This window comes from Lissotriton helveticus, chromosome 7 (genome assembly GCF_964261635.1).
Source record: "Lissotriton helveticus chromosome 7, aLisHel1.1, whole genome shotgun sequence".
NCBI lineage: Eukaryota > Metazoa > Chordata > Amphibia > Caudata > Salamandridae > Lissotriton > Lissotriton helveticus.
Window position 1 is genome coordinate 1561442822 of NC_136068.1, and position 22496 is coordinate 1561465317.

A 22496-nucleotide genomic window follows, 5' to 3' on the forward strand; every position below is an offset into this window, starting at 1 on the left:
CCCGTCTTCATTGCAGCCTCATCGAATTACGCCGAGACTGCCAGCCCGATTTAGAAGTGGAGAAGTGTGGCTCAATGGTTAGAGCGGCAGACCCTGATGCAGAGGTCTAGCCCGGGACCAGGGTTCAATTCCCCGCTTCGGCGGGTCTTGGGCTCAAAATTCCACGGACCTGATCATTCGCGCCTCGGTGCCTATTCCAATCATGGAGTCCCACTCTGCAACTCTGAGCAATAGCTTGCTTAATCTCCACAACGGCCCCCACAACGCTAAGGATGCCTGGCCTCCACCTTGGGGGTGCCCAGGAGTGGACACCTCACAGGGAAAGCCAGGATGGGTTCCACAGCGGTATTTGTACAAGCGCCTTGAGACCCTTGCGGGTGAGTAGTGCGCCATACAAGTATCAATTTACAATTTTTTACATTTACAAATATGCGGAACGCGAGCGTTTTTTTAACAAAAGACTAACACCTGCGCTACCGGTGACAACGATAGTAGAAGGACAAAAACGATAAAGTATCAGCACCATCTTTGAAAGGCAAAATACGAATAGCAAGCTGACCTTAAAAGGACATGAAGGGAAAACTATACCTAATATAATGCACAGACCCTTGCATAGCTTATAGCAGGTCAGAACTTCACAACCGCCCGATCGCATTACATAAAGTCCACCGGTCCGATATAAATATTCCAAAAATGCGCGATCTTCACAAATGACCAGCAAAAGCGGTAACGGTCACAAAGATAGAAGAAGGACAACAAAGATGAGGTATCCACGCCATCATAGAGGGGTAAAGTATGAATTGCGTGATGCCCAGCAAAGGCATGAAGAGCAGACCACCCAGTGTTTTGCAAAATGGGGGGAAGAACTTAATACAAGTATATGACCTACAAATTGGATCAAAAAAATTCAAAAAGGTTTTCTATCAAAGATACGCTATCATCTATGACTAGAAAACCAGTTTCCAGAAAAACAGCGATCTATAAGAAATCTATTTCAACACAGAAATTACCAATAAAACTGCATCACAAAAACAGGTGATCCTTGTTTCTAGTTAGCCACAGGCACATAGATCGAGTGCCATGTAATCCAAAAGCATATAAAAACATGTATAATAATGAAAATATTTTTGGCAAAAGAAATGAAATAAAAGAATATATTTTTATAATTGTTGGAGTATTTGTCTAGTGGGTTAACAAGTTGGTTTGGGTGCTCACTTCATGTATTTCGATCAATTCATTTGTAGAATAATTTAGGTCTAGAGGGAGATCATTTTCTTATAATCTTCTTGTCTTGGTAAGTGGATGATCAGCTACTTACATTCAACATCATGTTCCTTTCATGAAGGTCTTAAATTATCAACAAATGGAAAAAATGGACGTTATCTTTTATGAAAAATTTCATAAGAATTTGCTGATTACTTCGCATGCAAGTAATTTTTCTGTTTTGCACGAGAAACCGTGCCTTATTTTTTCTGAGTTGTGTTTCAGCAATTGACATATTTTAAAAGGTCGGTGCTTCATTACTTTTTTCATAGTTTTAAACTTATGTTACTGAGCTTAGGCTTTGTGTTTTAGAGGGTGCTATACCGCTCGGGAATGGTCTCATTTGCCTTGGGGGTCCACAATTCGCATTAGCACCCAAAGAAATTAAAACTGCTGACCAGGACATTGTCACAGATAAGAACAAATCGGAAACTTAGCACTGAGCAGCTATTGTGAAGGTGGCAGGAATCTAAGAGGCACCTCAACATATTTTTCAAAGGGGACTCCATTCCGAGAGGAAGGAATTGCGGCCAGATTCCAGGACTGCATGACTGCAGTAAGTTCATGGATGGCTAGGAACTGCCTCAAATTGAACTCCTCAAAAACTGAGGTTCTTCTCTTTGGAAATGTGACCAATCTCTGGACCCCTAATTGGTGGCCTCATGAAATGGGAGCCCCACCCATTCCAGCCACTACAGTAAAAAACCTGGGGGTGATTATTGACTCCCAACTTTCTTTCAAATCACAGGCTAATGCCTTATCATCCTCCATTCACTGGATAATAAAAACCATTAGGAAAATCCTTCCTTTCCTTTCCAGTGACAGCAGGAAAACGGTGGTGACAGCACTTGTGCTGTCCCGCCTTGACTACTGCAATAGCATGTATCTGGAGGCCCAGCAGGGAGTTTTGAACAAAATACAAACGCTACAAAATGCTGCTGCCCGACTGATTACTGGTCTACCCAAGTTTGCATCGGTCACTCAAGAACTAAAAAATCTACACTGGCTTCCAATACGGAAACGTATCATGTTTAAAGCTCTTTGTATAGTATTCAAGGCAGTAAATGGAATAGGTCCATCCTTCCTTCAAGAACACCTCCAACTGTACAAACCAGGACGACAACTAAGATCTGCTAATAAAAGCCTGGTTATGACTAACCGTATTAGGAAAGCCCGATGGGGAGGACGCAGTTTCTTCCACGGAGCATCCAGCATCTGGAACGAAATGCCCCTCGCCCTAAAACAAAGTAATGACCTTATGACCTTCAGGAAAAATGTCAAAACATGGCTTTTTAACCTCTAGTGACTTCCTTGCCTCTCGGAGATAATGTATCGTTTCAGCGCCAGGACACCGCCCGGTAACAGTGCGCTTAATAAATGGTAAAAATAAATAAATAAATAAATAAATTATTAGGTCTCGCTGAGTCAGCACGCATGCGCTGCTCAGAGAGACATTTAGTAGCTGCTTCAATAGTTCTCGCTGAGTCAGCGCACATGCGCTGCTCTGAGAGACATTTAGTAGCTGCTTCAAAAAACGCTACTTTGCCAGCCACCAGCTTGCTAGAACGCGCAGACACGAGCAACATGCACAGTACTTTTTCCAGTTGTTCGCGTGCACAACACTCGAGATTTTGTTTTTTATTGACGCACTGCGGACAACCGGCTGCTCCTGGACCAAATCGCAAACATCATGCGCACCAAAGGATGTGTGGACAACTGGAACGAATGCTACATCAACAGGTGAGCTTGAGCAGCTGTTGCGTTCCCTTGCTAATCTCTTATCAGCTTCCTGCGCAGGCCTCGCCCTTGCCCTCACATGGCAGCGTGACGGCTATTCTTGGAAACCACTCTATCGTTCCGATTGTGCCTCGGATTGCGACAGAGATATGGGGGGCAACATGAAAGCTAATAGATTATAAGTAGCTTACCGTTCAGCCATTGGCTGGCTTTATTGGTGCTCTTTATTATTTCAATATAGAAGCTCGTCACTCCACGACTATACAACTGCCCAGTCTCGCGGGCTTGGAATTTCTTCTGCGTATGTCAGTTTTATTTTTGTATTTGTACCTCGAGGGAACGGAGGCAAACGTGTCGGAGCCTGGAGGCAGACTTTTACACTTAAGGAACACTAGAAATTGTTTCTCTCATCGCCCCCCACGTCCCAGAGACCTTTCTAAAGTAGTGAGTGAGTATGTTACAAATGCTGGTAGTCATTCTTACATTTATTTAACCTATTGCTATGCGCACGCAACTGTTGCTTTCTAGCTAGATTTTCTGCTATACAAATACCAAGAGACATTCACACACTGCATTGTCCAGAATCCCCTTGTTGAAATATCAATCCTCCGAATTTATAGGAACAGGCCATGTGGCAAGTGGGAAGGTCTCTCAAAATCGGGGCCAGATGTTGCTTGCTAGAAGGGTTTACTTTGCAGTGATGAAGGCTATGAATTAAAAATATTTGCATTCAGGTGCAGATATAAAAACAAGCATTGGCATAGCTATTAGGTCTTGCCTTTGGGATCTTATTTGCCTTTGGGATCTTATAAGTGTTTAGTTATCCAGCACAATATCCTTGGTGCAAAAACATCAAGTATTGCATAGCTTAACACTTATAAGATCCCAAAGGCAAGACCTATTGGCTATGCCAATGCTTGTTTTCTATTATACCGCTGAGCACACTCTTCTTTTACTGACAGAACCCATCAGTTGGATTTCTTCCACATTATTATTCCAGTTGCAAAAGAAAATCAGCTGTTGGATTCTTTCCATATTTAAGTTTTCCTCAGAAAAACGAATCCCTCCAAACCTTTTCACATATAAATTATACGATTCTGGGTGTCAGTAAATGTGTCATTTGGCATAGTTCCTTCTTACGTGACATAACTTCAGCTCTCTATCTTTTCTTGTCCGACTTGAATTGCTCTGAGCTACAACCACACCTCATTTGCCCATAAAAGGCCATTCCCTCTAGATGTCCATAGTAAATTTCCACCTTTTCGTCAACATACCTCCATTGTTCCCCACAACATACCTTCAATGTTTCCCACAACCTACTTTTGAGATGTGACACAACATACTTCCAATGTTTCTCACATATCTCCATTATTCCCCTGCAACATACCTTCAATGTTGCCCACAGCCTACACCTAGGGTTCTCCACAACATATCTCTGATGTGTCCCACAACATTCATTCAGTGTGTATCTCCACATGTTCCCAGACTGTACCTCAGATGATTCCCACAGAATATGTCTAGTGTTCACACACCATGACCTCAGTGTTTCTTACAGCATATTGTCAATGCTCCCCACATTATACCTTTATTGTTCCCCACAACATATCTCCAATGTTTCCCACAACATACCTCCAATGTTCTCCAAAAACATACCTTCAATGTTCAATCAATCTGCATTCTAAGAGCGCGGCACTGTCCCCCCTTTGTGCCGGCTCCCACTGTGACAGGTCTTGAGTAAACAGTGGGAAGAGGTTAGGAGCAAGCAGAAAAAGGCAAAACAGAGGGCCGAAAAATAAGCAAGCAGATAAGGCAAAAGAGAGGGCAGAAAAACTAGCAGAAAAGGCAAAATAGAGCAGGAAAGGGCAAAAGAGGGCAGAAAAAAGAGCAGGAAAGGCCAAACAGAGGGAAGAAAAACAAGCAGACAAGGTAAAATAGAGGGTAGAAAAGCGAGCAGCAAAGGCAAAACAGAGGGCAGAAAAACAAGCAGAAAAGGCAAAATAGAGCAGAAGAGGGCAAACAGAGTGCAGAAAACGAGAACAAATGGCAAAACGGAGGGCAGAAAAATGAGCAGAAAAGGCAAAACAGAGGGCAGAAAAATTAGCAGAAAGGCAAAACAGAGGGCAGAAAATCGAGCAGGAAAGGCAAAACAGAGGACAGAAAAACAAGCAGCAGGTAGATAGGCAACAGAGGGCAGTGATCGTCGGGCAAGCTGGACAGGAGAACTGTCGCAGGGGGAGTTGGCACGAAGACAACAACATACTGCCAATGTTCTACTACAACATAATCGATTGATAGATTTTGCCACTTATCAAGAGCTACGATTACCCAAAATTGTGTGATTTCAAGACAAAACAGCAACAGAATCCAAAGAAAAAAAGCAGAACTAATGATTTTATACTCAAATTGTAAGCCCACACCACACCTCCAAAGTGTGGTTCTAAAGTGGAGCAAGTCGGGGGACTGAGCATACAGATAGAGGTAGACCATTCCATAGCCAAGCAGCCTAGACAGAAAAAGGCTTTGCCACTGAGTCGAACACGTTTAAATGTCTGTTGTATCAAAAAGTTAGCTTCTGATAAACAAAGATAGTGGATGGGAGACTATTGCTGAAGCCTGGGCTCCACATAGACAGGCCCAGTACCATAGAAGGCTCTGAGTACCCTCAGTATTTCCCACAACATACCTCTAACAAACCCCAGAGCATAGATTCAATTATGCTCACAACATACCTCCAATGTTGTCCACAATGCACCTCCAAACCTTCCTACTACATACCTCCAATGTTCCGAAGAGGAGTCTTCCAGAGCTCCATGTACAAAAGAGCCTCCCAGGCTCTGCTCTGAAAGTGGCTCAGGGACTTTTGCTTGCTCTCCACCCATGACTCCCAGTGGCTTGATGTCCAAGTCCTGCCTTCCTGCCTCTGCCTGAAAAAAAACACAAGAAATGTACTTTCTTCAATCTAGTGAGAATATCTGTTTCAGCTTTAAAACTGGTCCCTGGATTTCATTCAAACTTAGTTGATAATAGAAACACCCGTCTTCAGCCAATCGCAACCTGCAAAAAAATGCCTATATGTTAGAAGTGGCTGTCTCTAGTTGGCAGAGGTATACACTTCTGGCAAATAGGGACACACCTTTTCTAGTCAGGGCAAGGGGATCACACCCTTAGATAACCCCTGCTCACCCCCTTGGTAGCTTGGCAAAGCAGACAGGCTTATCTCAGAGGCAGTGCGTTAAGCATTTATGACCAGATACAGTAATAAAGTGAATACACTACAAATGGACACGACACAGTAGTATTATAAAAATAAGGATGTTTATATAAGGCTTAGCACAAGACCAAATAACGACAAAAATATACCACAATCTTAATAAATACTCTTGGAAGGAAAAATAATAGTTCAAGCACGGTTTCTTCTTAGCACAAAGTCTTTAGTAACAAAAGCAACTCTTCTTCTTTAAAACACAGTTCTTGGCAACAATGTAACCCACACGGGAGTCACACGACGTCGAGGCAAAGTTAATCCAAAGGTTCGGCGTCGACCGCGAGGAGCGCTACGTCGAGCCCGGAGTCGCACAGACCCCAACAACACAGTACCTTGGAAAAGTGAAGCACTCGATGATACGGCGTCGTCGATGTCGATGTTGCAAGAGTGAGCAGCGCTCACGGCGTCGAGAGGGCTCGGCGTCGATGCGATCAGCGGCGGCGTCGACACAGGGTCACTTGGAGCTGGAGCCGAACTCGCTACTCACTGGCGTCGCGACTGGTGTCGATCGGGCCCGGCGGCCGGCGTCGAAGGTGCGGGACACTGGAGCCGTTACTCACGATGTCGAGCTGGATTCGGCGGCGTCCGTCGGCGTCGAGATTGCTGGATTCTTCAGAGGTGCTGGATTTCAGGTTCCAGCAACAAGCACTTTTAGCAAATAGATGAAGTCCTTTGGCCCTGTGACTTCAACAGGAGGCTGGCACTCTTCCAACCCTTGGAGATTTTCTTTAGCAAGTTTGAGAGTACACACTCAGTTCCTCTCTCCTGGTTCCTTGGCAAAAATAAAGAAGCAACTGCAGGATTCCCCCAACAAACAACACTCTGGCAGAAGGGGTAGGCAGTCCTTGGATCAGCAGGCTTCTTGTCCTTGGTTCAGGTTTCCTTGTCAGAAGTGATCTAAGTTCTTGGTTCAGGGGTCCTTCTCTTATACCCCTTTTTGGCTTTGATCCCTTTGTCCATGCAGGGGAATTTCCCCCCATCTCGGGTTTGTTGTGGGTGTTGCCAGGCCTAGGCACCTGGCCTATTCACTGTGCAGGGCAGAGTCTTCAGCCGCCCAGCAGGAGTGGAGCCAGCATTGTCACTGGCAGGGGCAGGGCCATCAGTTGCCCGGCAGGAGGTGGGGCTAGGAAAGTCCCTGGCAGGCACAGAGTCATCAGTCGCCTGGCAGGGGGGCAGAGCCAGCATTGTATCAGGCAGGGCAGGCTATCAGGAGCTACTCTTCCCCTACTCTCAATGCAAATGCCCCACTCACCCCACACTGACTCATTCAGACCTCTGGAGCCACCCAGCTCCTGTCACACGCACACCAGAACCAGCAGAGACCGGTAGACAGTTAGACAAGAAAATAGCTACTTTCTAAAAGTGCTATTTTCAAACACAGAGTCCAAAAACCATCCACACAAACGGATGCGTTATTAAACCCTGAGTTCAGGGATACCAAACTCGACATTGCACCATGCTCCCCGAGCCCGCTAGGATTATAGCATTAATAATCCTGGCAGCCCATTCTAACTTATGGAGAGCAGGTTACCTTACAATAGTGAAAAACGAATATGGCTGTAATTCACTATTAGGACATGCCAACCTTGTCAGGCTTGTCCTACCTTATGCTTACAATGCACCCTGCCCTTGGGCCTACCATAGGGGTGACTAACATGAAGTTAAGGGAAGGTCTAGGGACTGGCAAGTAGGTGTACTTGCGCAGTCTGCGTGACAGTACCAGACTGCACGTGGTCTAGCAATGGCAGACCTGTAGACATACTTTTACTAGGCCGCTTCTGTGGGTGGCACAACATGTGCTGCAAGCCCACTAGCAGCATTTATATTTACAAGCCCTGGCACTCCTGGTGCACTCTACTAGGGACTGACAGTAAACCAAATAAGCCAAACATGGAATTCAATCAATACAGCAATTTCACATAGGGAGCACTTGCACTGTGGCACTGATCAGCAGTGGCACAGTGCCCAAAGCAACATACCAGCAAAAACATCGTAAACAGAGGAGGCAAACAGAAAAAAAAAAGAGGAGAGACTCATGCCAATGATGTCAGGTCTAACACGTGTCCCCTCCAGCTGAAATGTGGGGAGAACTACCCTTACCCTAGGGAGTCCTCATCACTAAGGTGGAAAAATCTGGACAGACCATCAGCATTGGCGTGATCTGTGCCAGGGCGGTGTTCCACCGTGAAGTCCATCCCCTGTAGGGAAATGGACCACCTCAACAGCTTTGGATTCTCACCCCTCATCTGCATCAACCATCTGAGGGGCCTGTGGTCTGTCTGAACCCGGAAGTGAGTCCCAAACAGGTAGGGTCTTAGCTTCTTCAGCGCCCAGACCACAGCAAATGCTTCTCTCTCTATCGCACTCCACCTCTGTTCCCTGGGAAGTAACCTCCTACTGATGAAGGCTACAGGTAAGTCTCGGCCCTCTTCATTCACCTGAGCTAGAACAGCCCCCACGCCATGCTCTGCCATGTCTGGACAACAAATTCTTTAGAAAAGTCGGGTGCCTGGAGTATGGGTACTGTGCACATTGCAGTTTTCAGGGTGTCAAAGGCCGTCTGACAGGCGTCAGTCCAGATCACAAGTCTTGGCTGCTTCCTGGAAGTCAGCGAAGTCAAGGGGCGCACAATGTTACCATAATCCTTGACAAACCTCCTGTAGTAACCCGTGAGACCCAAGAAGGCTCTCACCTGAGTCTGGGTTTTGGGCGGTGCCCATGCCAGGATGGTATCAATCTTGGGTTGCAGGGGGGCCACCTTGCCGCTCCCTACTTGGTGCCCCAAGTACACCACTGAACCCTGCCAAATCTGGCACTTACTGGCTTTGATTGTGAGGCCTGCTCTGCGCAGGGCCAACAACACTTCCTGGAGGTGGCGCAAGTGTTCCTCCCAGCTGGCGCTGAACACTGCGATGTCGTCCAGGTAGGCGGCACTGAAATCCTCCAGTCCAGCCAAGACCTGGTTGACCAACCTCTGGAAGGTGGCAGGGGCATTCTTCATCCCAAAGGGCATAACCCGGAACTGGTAGTGCCCATCTGGTGTGGAGAATGCTGACCTCTCTTTTGCCCCGTCAGTCAAGGCGATCTGCCAGTACCCAGATGTTAGATCAAACGTACTAAGGTACCGGGCAGCCCCCAACCGATCTATGAGCTCATCAGCTCTGGGGATGGGGTGCGCGTCAGTCTTGGTGACTGAATTGAGTCCTCGGTAATCCACACAGAACCGAAGTTCCGGTGAAGCACCAGGCGCTGCAGCCTTCGGGACCAAGACCACTGGGCTGGCCCAAGGACTGCTAGAGGACTCAACCACCCCTAAGGCAAACATTTTGGAGACCTCCTCCTTGATGTATGCTCTGACCTTGTCAGTCACTCTGTAAGCCTTGTGCTTAACAGGAGTGCTGTCCCCGGTGTCCACATCATGGACACACCACTGAGTGACACCAGGAATCAAGGAACACAGATCAGGGAATTGTCCCAACAACTGGCGACAATCCTGCTGCTGTTCAGGGGTCAGTGTGTCAGAGAGGACAACACCATCCACTGACCCATCTTGCTCTCTTGCATACAGGAGGTCAGGAAGAGGCTCACTCTCCTCCTCCATTCCAGCATCTGTAGCTAGGAGCATGCCCACTTCGGACCTTTCTAAGTGGGGCTTCAAACGGTTGACATGCAGGACCCGCAAGGGGTTCCTGGGAGACTTCAAGACCACCATGTAGGTGACATCGCTCTTTTTCTCCACAACCTCAAATGGTCCAGTCCACCTGTCCTTGAGCGCACAAGGTTCCACAGGGGACATGACCCAAACTTTCTGTCCAGGCAGAAGCTCCACCAGAGTGGCATTCCGGTCGTACCACCGCTCCATCTCTTCCTGGCTGGCCTCCAGATTTGCCTGAGCAAGATCTCTGAAGCGCCTAGTCTGGTTCCTAAAGGCCAGCATGTAACTGTATACATCCTGGGGAGGTTTCCTGGGAGATTGCTCCCAGCCTTCTTTGACCAGACTCAAAGGTCCTCTTACCGGGTGTCCATACAAAAGCTCAAAGGGGCTGAACCCTAGAGACTTCTGTGGCACCTCACGGTAAGCAAACAACAGGCATGGCAAGAGGACGTCCCATTTACGCCTCATTGGTTCTTCAAGACCCATAATCATGCCTTTAAGGGTACGGTTGAATCTTTCAACCAACCCATTACCTTGAGGGTGGTAAGGAGTGGTGAACTTGTAGGTTACCCCACACTCCTTCCACAGAGACTTCATATAGTTGGAAATGAAGTTGGTACCCCGGTCTGACACCACCTCTCTGGGGAACCCCATTCGGGAGAAAACACCCATCAGTGCCCGTCCCACCACGGGGGCCATCACTGTTCTGAGAGGGATGGCTTCCGGGTACCGTGTGGCATGATCCACCAAGACCAGGATGAACCTGTTGCCCATGGCTGTCTTGGGGTCCAGTGGCCCAACAATGTCAATCCCCACCCGGTCAATGGGGGTACTGACCACGGGAAAAGGTTGGAGGGGAGCCTTCTGCTTCCGCCCGCTTTTCCCACTTGCCTGGCAAGTTTGACAGGTCTTGCAATGGATATCTGTATCCCTTCTCATCTGAGGCCAATAAAAATGGGTGACAAGCCTGTCATAGGTCTTGTCCTGCCCCAGATGTCCAGCTAACGGAACGTCATGAGCCAACCTCAGTAGGAAGGCTCTGAAGCGCTGGGGTACCACCAGCACACGGGCTGACCCAGGCTCAGCAGCCTTAGGCTCGCTATACAGGAGATCGTTCTCCCAGTAGACCAAATGCGACCCTGACTGATCACCTGTTGTCTGGGCTGAGGCCTGCTGCCTCATACCCACAAGAGAAGGGCACACTTTCTGTACTGCACAAAATTCTTCCCTGGAGGGACCACCATCGGGCAGGTCTCCCAGTTCAGCAACTTGTTCACCTGTGGGTTCCAGGGCATACCCCTCAAGGTCTGCCTCCGCCTGGACCACGGGAACTACGGGGGACGGTTTCCCGCGCCCCCTGCCTCTTCTCTTCACAGCTGGGTCCTGGGCCATACTTTCAGGCTCCAGAACCCCATCAACACCCTTACTTGCTGTCATCGATCGAGTGGTTGCACACACCCACTCTGGCACACCCAACATTTTCAAATGTGTCTCCCTCTCCACCTTAGCCCAAGGGGAGTCTTCCAAATCATTGCCCTGGAGACAATCAACAGGCATGGCGGGCCTTACAGCAACTTGAAGAGTACCTGAAACTCCCCCCCATTCAAAGGGAACCTGAGCTACCTCACACTCTCTCTGGGAGTTGTCAGCAGCTATCACAGGGTAGAATACGTGGGGAACAACCTGCTCTCTGGACACCAAGTGACACTTGACAGCTGTCACACTCGCTCCGGTGTCTCTGGGAGCTTCCACTCTATGGCCATTAATGGTCACCCACTGCCTATATTTCTTAGTATTACTAGGCAGAGGGGGTGGAGGGACCATTTCCATGTCTCCTAAAGAGACCAGGGACATCTCTGCGGGACCCTCCCCACCATGGGCAACCATCTCCTCCCCTCCCAGGGCTACACTCGCCAACTGACGGGGGGGTGCACGGGGTGGTGCACTAGAGTTCTTTAAGGGACACTGAGGATCATAAAAACGGTGTCCCACCTGCTTACAAGCGAAGCAGGTCATTGGGCCCCTATGACCAGGTTTACCTGGCGGGGCCTCTGATTTCTTCACAGGGGGAGGCTGGGAACCCTTCCCTTGGTTCCCTTGGGGATTACTTTGGGGCCCTTTCTGGAACTCCCTCTGTTTACCCTTGTCCCCCCACTCTTCTGCTGGGGACCCTGCCCACCTTTGGCTGAGTCTCCCACTGGACCCTTGTGGACCCTGGTACTGACCCAGAGGTCCGCCTCCTTAGCAAGTTTTCTAGGGTTAGATATCTTGCTATCAATAAGGTGCTGGCGCAGCTCTGGAAAACAGTTATTAGACAAGTGCTCCCAAGCAAACAAATCATAAAGAGCATCATAACTTTCCACCTTGCTGCCCTTTACCCAACCATCCATGGCTCTGCAAAAAAATGACACATATTCAACCCACGTAGTACCAGGCAATTTCTTACATTCTCTAAAGGCCTGTCTGTACTTTTCTGGGGTTAGGCCATACCTTAACATTAAAGCATCTTTCATATGAGCATAAGACATCCTATCCTCAACAGGCATGTCTAACAGGGTATCTCTTCCCTCATTCAAAAAGCGACCCCACAACCCCGCTCCCCAATCCTTCTCAGGGACCCGGTGGGCCAACAATGCTAACTCATATGCTTTAAACCATTGACCAATATCTTCATTCTTCTGAAAATCTTTGATCACATCTTTAGGAAAATAAAACCTACTTTCTGCAGGCACAGATGGGATGCTGCCACCAGAGGGATTCAATTCTAACTCTTTAGCTTTGAGCTCCATGTCCCTCACCATTCTCTCACGCTCAAAAGCTAACTTTTCTCTTTCAAACTCCAACCTTTTGATCTCCATATCAGCTTCTCTCCAGCCTCTTGCATTCTCTATCTCCAACTGCCCATCTATCTTAAGTTTTGCCATCTCCATGTTGTATGCTTGCTCCTTCGCCCTTTCTTCTCTTTCTTCAGGAGAAAGACCTTTGGAGGAAACACTGCTGCCAGGAGGGGATGTGGGCCCATTCACTGGCACCTCCTCCTCCCCTTCCCCTGTCATTACCACCACCGGATCAGAGGGATCTCTGGCCTCTAACCAGGCCTGCAATGCTTTGAGATATTCTGGTTTGTTTTTGCAGCCTGTGGTAGGAACTTTAAATTGCTTGCAAAAGGATTTCAGATCCTGTAACTTGTAATCCTTTATCTTACTCCTATCAAACTCCTCCATAACAACAACAACACGGGTAGTGACTCCGGCATCACTCATGGTCAAAACTGGCAGTTTCAAAAATCAAGCTCCAGGAAAGCGGAGAACAAAAATAGGATATCCAACCAAAACAGATTGTGGCTGCGCTATGGTCTGCTTTCACTATGTAGCGCACACTAATCACTGCACATGGGATAAATGCAAAGTTCAAATCCTCACCGCTGACCCACCAATGTTAGAAGCGGCTGTCTCTAGTTGGCAGAGGTATACACTTCTGACAAATAGGGACACACCTTTTCTAATCAGGGCAAGGGGATCACACCCTTAGATAACCCCTGCTCACCCCCTTGGTAGCTTGGCAAAGCAGACAGGCTTATCTCAGAGGCAGTGCGTTAAGCATTTATGACCACATACAGTAATAAAGTGAATACACTACAAATGGACACGACACAGTAGTATTATAAAAATAAGGATGTTTATATAAGGCTTAGCACAACACCAAATAACGACAAAAATATACCACAATCTTAATAAATACTCTTGGAAGGAAAAATAATAGTTCAAGCACGGTTTCTTCTTAGCACAGAGTCTTTAGTAACAAAAGCAACTCTTCTTCTTTAAAACACAGTTCTTGGCAACAATGTAACCCACACGGGAGTCACACGACGTCGAGGCAAAGTTAATCCAAAGGTTCGGCGTCGACCGCGAGGAGCGCTACGTCAAGCCCGGAGTCGCACAGACCCCAACAACACAGTACCTTGGAAAAGTGAAGCACTCGATGATCAGCGGCGTTAAGATGTCCGGCGTCGCGTCTTCGGCGTCGATCGGGCCTCGGAGTCGGGGCGATCTGCAGCGGTGTCGACCGAAGTCAGGCAGGAGCAGCGCTCACGAGATGAAGCAGGATACGGCGGCGTCGATGTCGATGTTGCAAGAGTGAGCAGCGCTCACGGCGTCGAGAGGGCTCGGCGTCGATGGGATCAGCGGCGGCGTCGACACAGGGTCACTTGGAGCTGGAGCCGAACTCGCTACTCACTGGCGTCGCTACTGGCGTCGATCGGGCCCGGCGGCCGGCGTCGAAGGTGCGGGACACTGGAGCCGTTACTCACGATGTCGAGCTGGATTCGGCGGCGTCCGTCGGCGTCGAGATTGCTGGATTCTTCAGAGGTGCTGGATTTCAGGTTCCAGCAACAAGCACTTTTAGCAAATAGATGAAGTCCTTTGGCCCTGTGACTTCAACAGGAGGCTGGCACTCTTCCAACCCTTGGAGATTTTCTTTAGCAAGTTTGAGAGTACACACTCAGTTCCTCTCTCCTGGTTCCTTGGCAAAAATAAAGAAGCAACTGCAGGATTCCCCCAACAAACAGCACTCTGGCAGAAGGGGTAGGCAGTCCTTGGATCAGCAGGCTTCTTGTCCTTGGTTCAGGTTTCCTTGTCAGAAGTGATCTAAGTTCTTGGTTCAGGGGTCCTTCTCTTATACCCCTTTTTGGCTTTGATCCCTTTGTCCATGCAGGGGAATTTCCCCCCATCTCGGGTTTGTTGTGGGTGTTGCCAGGCCTAGGCACCTGGCCTATTCACTGTGCAGGGCAGAGTCTTCAGCCGCCCAGCAGGAGCGGAGCCAGCATTGTCACTGGCAGGGGCAGGGCCATCAGTTGCCCGGCAGGAGGTGGGGCTAGGAAAGTCCCTGGCAGGCACAGAGTCATCAGTCGCCTGGCAGGGGGGCGGAGCCAGCATTGTATCAGGCAGGGCAGGCTATCAGGAGCTACTCTTCCCCTACTCTCAATGCAAATGCCCCACTCACCCCACACTGACTCATTCAGACCTCTGGAGCCACCCAGCTCCTGTCACACGCACACCAGAACCAGCAGAGACCGGTAGACAGTTAGACAAGAAAATAGCTACTTTCTAAAAGTGCTATTTTCAAACACAGAGTCCAAAAACCATCCACACAAACGGATGCATTATTAAACCCTGAGTTCAGGGATACCAAACTCGACATTGCACCATGCTCCCCGAGCCCGCTAGGATTATAGCATTAATAATCCTGGCAGCCCATTCTAACTTATGGAGAGCAGGTTACCTTACAATAGTGAAAAACGAATATGGCTGTAATTCACTATTATGACATGCCAACCTTGTCAGGCTTGTCCTACCTTATGCTTACAATGCACCCTGCCCTTGGGCCTACCATAGGGGTGACTAACATGAAGTTAAGGGAAGGTCTAGGGACTGGCAAGTAGGTGTACTTGCGCAGTCTGCGTGACAGTACCAGACTGCACGTGGTCTAGCAATGGCAGACCTGTAGACATACTTTTACTAGGCCGCTTCTGTGGGTGGCACAACACGTGCTGCAAGCCCACTAGCAGCATTTATATTTACAAGCCCTGGCACTCCTGGTGCACTCTACTAGGGACTGACAGTAAACCAAATAAGCCAAACATGGAATTCAATCAATACAGCAATTTCACATAGGGAGCACTTGCACTATGGCACTGATCAGCAGTGGCACAGTGCCCAAAGCAATATACCAGCAAAAACATCGTAAACAGAGGAGGCAAACAGAAAAAAATGGAGGAGAGACTCATGCCAATGATGTCATGTCTAACACTATACCTTATAGTCAACCAACCAAAGGATAAGGGAGCAGCACCTGTGCATGTTCATTCTCCATCCAAAAGTGAAAGAGCAACAAATGTACCTGCTGTAATTCTAACAACTGTAGGACAGATGCTGCAGCACATACAAAGTGTCCTGTTTTGAACAATGTGTGACATATATGAGAGGAATGTGCGGCGGTCTTTCAAATGTCATATAATGTAATAGCCGGTCATATGCCTGTCAATCAAATGAGCACAAGACGAACAGCAACCAGCCATTCAAGTCCTTCAAACAGAATGAGACACAGGAGCATTATTGAATAATGAATCTTCACATCACTGTAGAAAGGGGGAGCAGCTCCTGTATCCGTTCTTTAACCACTGTAGACATGAAGAGAAGAACTTTAATTTTTCTTCCAACCAACTATAAGACAAGAAGCAGTACCTGCACCACTCTGCTAACCGCAGAACAAAGAAGAAGGTGCCTTGTCATCCAACCATTGAGCAGACGTGTAGCGCATGGGCCTATCCTTCACACATAGTACAGAGAGGAAGCATCAAGTTCTGTCCTTACCTCACAGGACATACAAACATCACCCGGGATCATCCTTGAATCTGTATTAGAAGCCAGGAACAGCATTTATGCGTGCCCTCCCACTGAGCAGTTTTTAGACCATATGTGTAGAAACTTTCAGTTAGTGTTTTGGGAAAAAAAGGTTTTTCATCAATCAATGAGGTTTTAAACTTTGCAGAGGCTAGATAGTGGCTACTGGCCCTACTGACATACAAGGTTTCCTTCCCTACAAAATGCTTTGGCAGTTGAGTGCTGTGACTAGTTAGCAGGTGTGAATGTCATTGTTAGGGAATTAATGCCTTGTGTGCATGCTCCTGATGGTCTATCTAGATGATACTTCCAGCAAGAAATATTCAAGATAGGTTAGAGCACAAAATCCAGAGCTCAAGAGTAATAGTAAAAATTGGACAAAACTCTGTTTTTGGCTTGTATTTAGGTCCAAAAACTCAATTCATATTTTTCTCATAAGATGATACAATGGTACGGATGGTGTTACAATATAGCGCTTGAAAGAGACGAGCAGTTGATGGTGTTACAATGTCGCATGTAAAAGAGACAAACAGTCAATGTGTTTTTTGTCCAAACTGGACTTTATGAAGACTGTAGTTCGAGAAAGTATACAAATTAACATTCTGCCAAAAATAAATACTAATAAGCCATGCTGTCTTGAAAAACACACAATTTACACAACTCACAGTTTATGTCCTGCATATACGTTTATGTATGTGTGAGGGTACTGCACTCAATTTTACCAATAGAATTGGTAAAACTGAGTGCAGTACCCTCACACATACGTATTCAATCCCTACTGCAAAACGGGGCACTAGCACCACAGCAAGCATGTCTTTTGATTCGATTGCTGCAATCACAGACAACAGAGCGAATACCAAAGTATATACATCAGATGAAGCAACCCAAATGTACAAACTTATTAAGGAAACGAAGACTTTTGATGCCCAAGGAGGTTCCATTGTGCAACAATTAAAACAACTAGAATATCTATCAAAACGCGAACTAAACCAGCGTTTACATGCATCAACATTGATACAGTATCACTGTGTGAAGCAAATCCCTAGAGGACTCAGACTGGCTATTCGCCCAATGCTTTACAGATTAAATAGCAACCCCCAATTCATGGAAAAGTGGTTTGAAATACTCAATAAATGCTCTCTAGACTTAATACTACTGTTGATTGAAGAGCTTGCAAAAACAATAAGAGATTTAGAAGAAGAGATGTTTAATGTAAAAAAAGAATTGTCCGCCAAAATGGATGAAGAGCCATGGAGTAAGTTCTTAGAAGAAATAGAAATAAAACTGGACAAATATGGAAAAGAGCTACAGGAAACAAAACTGCGTAAGTTTAAGCGCGACACCATCGATTACAAGCTGAATGAAGCCTACACTTGGGCTGAGGTCTACGAGACGAGAAGATTTACGGGTAAAAAACAACAAACAACCTCTTCTGAAGAAAGTGTGGTGTCGGACAGTGACGCAAGTACCTCTAGACAACCTATTGCTCAGCAACAACGACGCAAACCAGGGCAACAAGCACCCGTTATAACGGACACAGCTTCTACATCATCTTCTGATGCTTTTTTAGAGAAGGGCCATGCCCAAAACGAACCTCCGGACAAATCATCAACTCAAGCAACCAACAAAAACCGCGAAGAGGAAAAGGAAAAGGAACAGTCCAAGAAAACGGGTTTACGGAGCCAGACCAGAACTTAGTGGTCAACATCTCAAAATATCAACTTTCTAAGTTTGAAGAGAAATTGCTAAACAAAGGGATAACCTTCGTGAGTACTTATCACACGAATGAGCTAGAGACAGAAGTAGCATTCTTTAAATTCATGAGAATTTTACGATTAAAACACTTCTTCACGATACTAAATCCAATTGAAACAACAGACAGTACAACAGAGCAATTCAAACCTAAAAGCAATTTCCTTGCCCCAGTTTCCCACGAAAGTCTAGACACATTTGAGACTTTGGTCAAAGCTGATCTGAATAAAATTCAATACAGGAGAAAATTGAATAATTTGACAAGAGCGGAACGTAGTGCCATACAATCTTTGGCAAAAAACAAAACAATTGTGATCCAGAAGGCGGATAAAGGGGGAGGACTAGTCATTATGGATTCGGATTTTTACACACTAAAGGGCAATTACCATGTTCAAGACGTGAATACCTATGCCAAACTTGAGAAAGATCCAACGTTGGAAATCTCTCAAACTCTAGAGAAAATTTTAGATAAAGCAGAAGATCTATGTTGGATTAACAATACCACCAAACGCTACCTAAGACAAATCTATCCTAGAAGACCGAGGATATATTTTTTACCTAAAATACACAAGAATCTGCAAAATCCCCCAATGAGACCGATAGTATCTGGATGTTCATCTATTTTTGGAAATCTAGGAATTTATATAGATGCTCACATGCAATAGTTCATGCACGATTGGCCAACATATTTGGAAGATACATCGGATTTCCTCAGAAGCCTCTCAACTATTCAAACTGAAGGGTGCATGGATTGGACGCTATGCAGCATAGACGTGACATCCCTTTACACGTCAATCCCCCATAAACAAGGATTAGAAGCCATGGAATGGGCTTTATTGAGAACAGACAAACCTGAAGAACTCAAATATTTAATCATGCAACTCTTGGAATTCTGCTTAGAAAATAGCTATTTTGTATGGCATGACAAATACTACACCCAACTCAGTGGAACAGCTATGGGTTTTCCCGGAGCATGCATATATGCAAATATATTCATGGCAAAGTTCGAATTGGACTATATTTTGGAGGATTGCACTTGGCAAGAAGGCATCGTGTATTATAAACGATACATAGATGATATCTTCATAATTTGGAAGCGGCCTGTTTCAGAACTCATGCAAAACATAAAAGGGCAGATTTATGTTAACTGGCCCATCCCCAGGGATGCGCCAGTTAATGTGTGCCACAGTGCGCAACTGCTCCGCCACCCATGGTGCGCCGCATTTACAATGCGGCGCACCCTTGGTGCAAAGCAGTGAAGATGCGTGACGCATCTCTCGGCGTACGGGCGGCGCATTGCAGGAGTCATGTCGCAAGTGCCACCTCTTCAATGCATGGTGCGTCACCCTTACGCCTGCTTCAAGCAGGCGTAAGGAATTGACGTAGAAAGTGACTGATTGAAATCTCATAGATTTCACTCGCCACTTTTAGGAGGCGTTCCTGCGCAGGAACGCCCCCCCCTGCGCAGGAACGCCTCCTTATGGCGCAGGGCTTTCCAACGTGACGCATCTCCTAGATGCGTCACGTTGTAAATAGGGCGCATTGTTTGCGCCGCCGTTGTGTCACATTAAGTGACGCAATTGCGGCGCAAAGAGGCACAAGGGCCTCATAAATCTGCCCCTAAAAGTTTTAACTTAGCAAATCCAAGAATTCAGTTCACCTGCAATACAAGCGCAACATCAATACCATTCCTAGATCTTATGGTAGAAATAGCAGAAAATACAATCCAAACAAGACTATACAAAAAACCCACTGACAAAAACACAGCGTTGATATATGGAAGTTTCCATCCAGCCAACCTAATCAATAATCTTCCGATATCACAATTTATGAGGATTAAGAGGATTTTATCAGACAAAGTGAAATGTGAAAAGAGCCTAGAAGAGCAGAAATTAAGATACCTGGACAGGGGATACCCTAAAAAATTACTGGAAGCACAAATAGAGAGAATCAAGGCAATACCACGATCAGAACTTTTAACGAAAAAATCTGAAACTGACAACAAAAGAATGGTTTTCGTTTCAAAATACTCGACAGCATCGAGGGATATAAAAAGAATTATACAGAAGCGATGGGAGATTTTACAAGCTGAGAAAGATTTTGGAGCATTGTTTATAGACAAACCTCTATTCGCCTACAAAAGAGCACAACATCTTAAAGAACTATTGAACAAACCAGAAAGACCTGAAGGCACAGGACAACAACAAGAAATCCACAAAGGAACAACGCAATGTTACAATTGCAAAAATTGCAATAATGTTATACCAGGAAACATTTTATTGCACCCTCGTACAGGAGAAAAAATTCAACTAAGACATACCACTAATTGCAATTTTGAACATGTAGTATACTCTATTAAATGTCCCTGTGGATTACTGTACGTAGGCAAGACGGACAGGAAGCTCAAATTGTGCCTTTCAGAGCATAAAAGTCGGATTCGCAATAAAAATCATACTTCACCACTAGCTCAACATTGGATGCAGATGAGCCATACAATAGCTCAACTGAGATTTCAAATTATTGAACTTGTTCCACAGCGACTAGGACTGGATAATGCTAGAATTCTACTCGAGAGAGAAGCCTTCTGGATTCGCAAGCTACAGACACTGACCCCGAATGGGTTAAATGATAAATTGGAAATGGTTTGCTTTCTGTAAAACTTCAAATATTCTAAAAACTCAAGAGCTTTGAGCACAATCAGACCCTCATGGGTTTCTACCCCACAGTGATACGTACATGCATATGACACAACCATGAATTTACAGTTCCTGAATACACATAAGCGCTCTAGCGACATGTGTTTAATCTCACTTCAATTTCTAGATTGTAAATAGGCAGGAATTTATATATATGGAGAAATATTCATTTTATTCATTTTTGACTTTAAATTAGATTACCTGAGTCTGTGGTAATAATCACTGTTATTTTTATTGTTTATTATTTTTAAGTCGCACTATGGTGTGACTAACAGGTTACGTATATGTATAAGTTTAATGATTCTTTGAATATTCCTCGAGTGTTATCAGAACGTCACATCCACTATAGCCAGCCCTAAAAACACCCTTTACTAATGGCGCCTATATAATAATAATACTCAAGTCCTACATCTATCGCCATGCGCTAGACATCAGCGGCTAAACAATAAAGAAGGACCAACTACCTAGAGGGTTAGTTCCGGTCGGCATACTCGAGAATCCAATACACCGCACGGGAGCATTTACAATATCGGTAAGACTTCACGTAAGCACCGTTGTGCGTTTCACCGTTCGAAAACTGCAAACAGGTTACTTATAGCGTCTATTTTTTCCACAGCCTGAGCGTTTAAAAGAAATAGCGAGACCATTTAAACTTCCCCTGAGGCTCGCAGGTAAAAAATCTTTCTTTTAACTCCCTAGAGTTTACGATGTAGAGCTTTATAACACCACGATGCTTTATTTGAATATACATACATTTTGTTTTCATTTTCATAGGATATTTCACTTTTTTGGTCCTACACAGACTCGAAGGTGAGCAAATTAAGTTTTTGTGTTAAAGCAAACACTTTTTGGTAATACTTATCCCAACCCCTTACTAGTGATCATAAAAAAAAATGTTTCTTTTGCAGATAATTAACACTCAAACACGGTCCAGGTAAACTGATTCAAAACAGTTTTTTTCAATAAAACGACTGAAATCCATAATACAGATTCCTTAATGAATGTTTCACAATCCCTTTTGTTTAGATTGACTATTGTCAAGGAATAAATTTCATCAATATAGGATACATTGAGTTCACTTTTTGAATCGCGGTAAGAATCATTTAAATCATAAGCCACAAAAAGTTTATTCACTTCTATGGCACCATCAGTAACTGAGTTTCCTTTCTTTCTTTCTTTTTGTTTCTTAACAGACCCCTGACAAAGGGGCTTCTGCCCCGAAATGCATTGGGTTTTTTAATATATTGTTTTGTACTATTATTTGAACTTGTATTGATATGATGTAAAATTATTGTCCACTTTGTGAATAAGTTCCCACATGCTAAGAATGTGAAACTTTGATGATTTTTTGCAACTGATGATTTTTTGCAACTTCTGATAAAATTGTATTTGAAATGCATTACTGGAGAATTTGAATTTATTGTTGTGCGCGTTAGAGTCCTGGTCACCTTCAGGGACCAGGCCACACATCTCTGCATATACGTTTGGCACTTTTCAATTGACTGTTTTTAAAAAAAAAAGAAATTAGAAAAATCTTTTTATTGAACATTTTGTATATTTGACTATTGCCACATGCAGTGTATAGTGCCATCCATAAACATACCAAACTTGTAGCAGCTCCCCTGCACATATTATTATCCCTAATGCCAGATCAGCTAGGGCAGGGATTTGCAGAGCAGCCTGCAGAAGGTATATGTATTCTAATGTGACGGAGCATATACTAGCAT

The 22496-nt window shown here is 45.5% G+C and overlaps 1 protein-coding gene across 1 annotated transcript in view; it reads right to left on the reverse strand.

Annotated features, from left to right (window-relative positions):
* LOC144770500 (transmembrane channel-like protein 7) overlaps window positions 1–22496 on the reverse strand; it is a 345542-nt gene that overhangs the window by 215713 nt on the left and 107333 nt on the right. The window contains exon 3 of the mRNA XM_078655055.1: window positions 5776–5924. Coding sequence (XP_078511181.1) covers window positions 5776–5924 — 149 coding nt within the window. The remainder of the gene's footprint in view (window positions 1–5775; window positions 5925–22496) is intronic.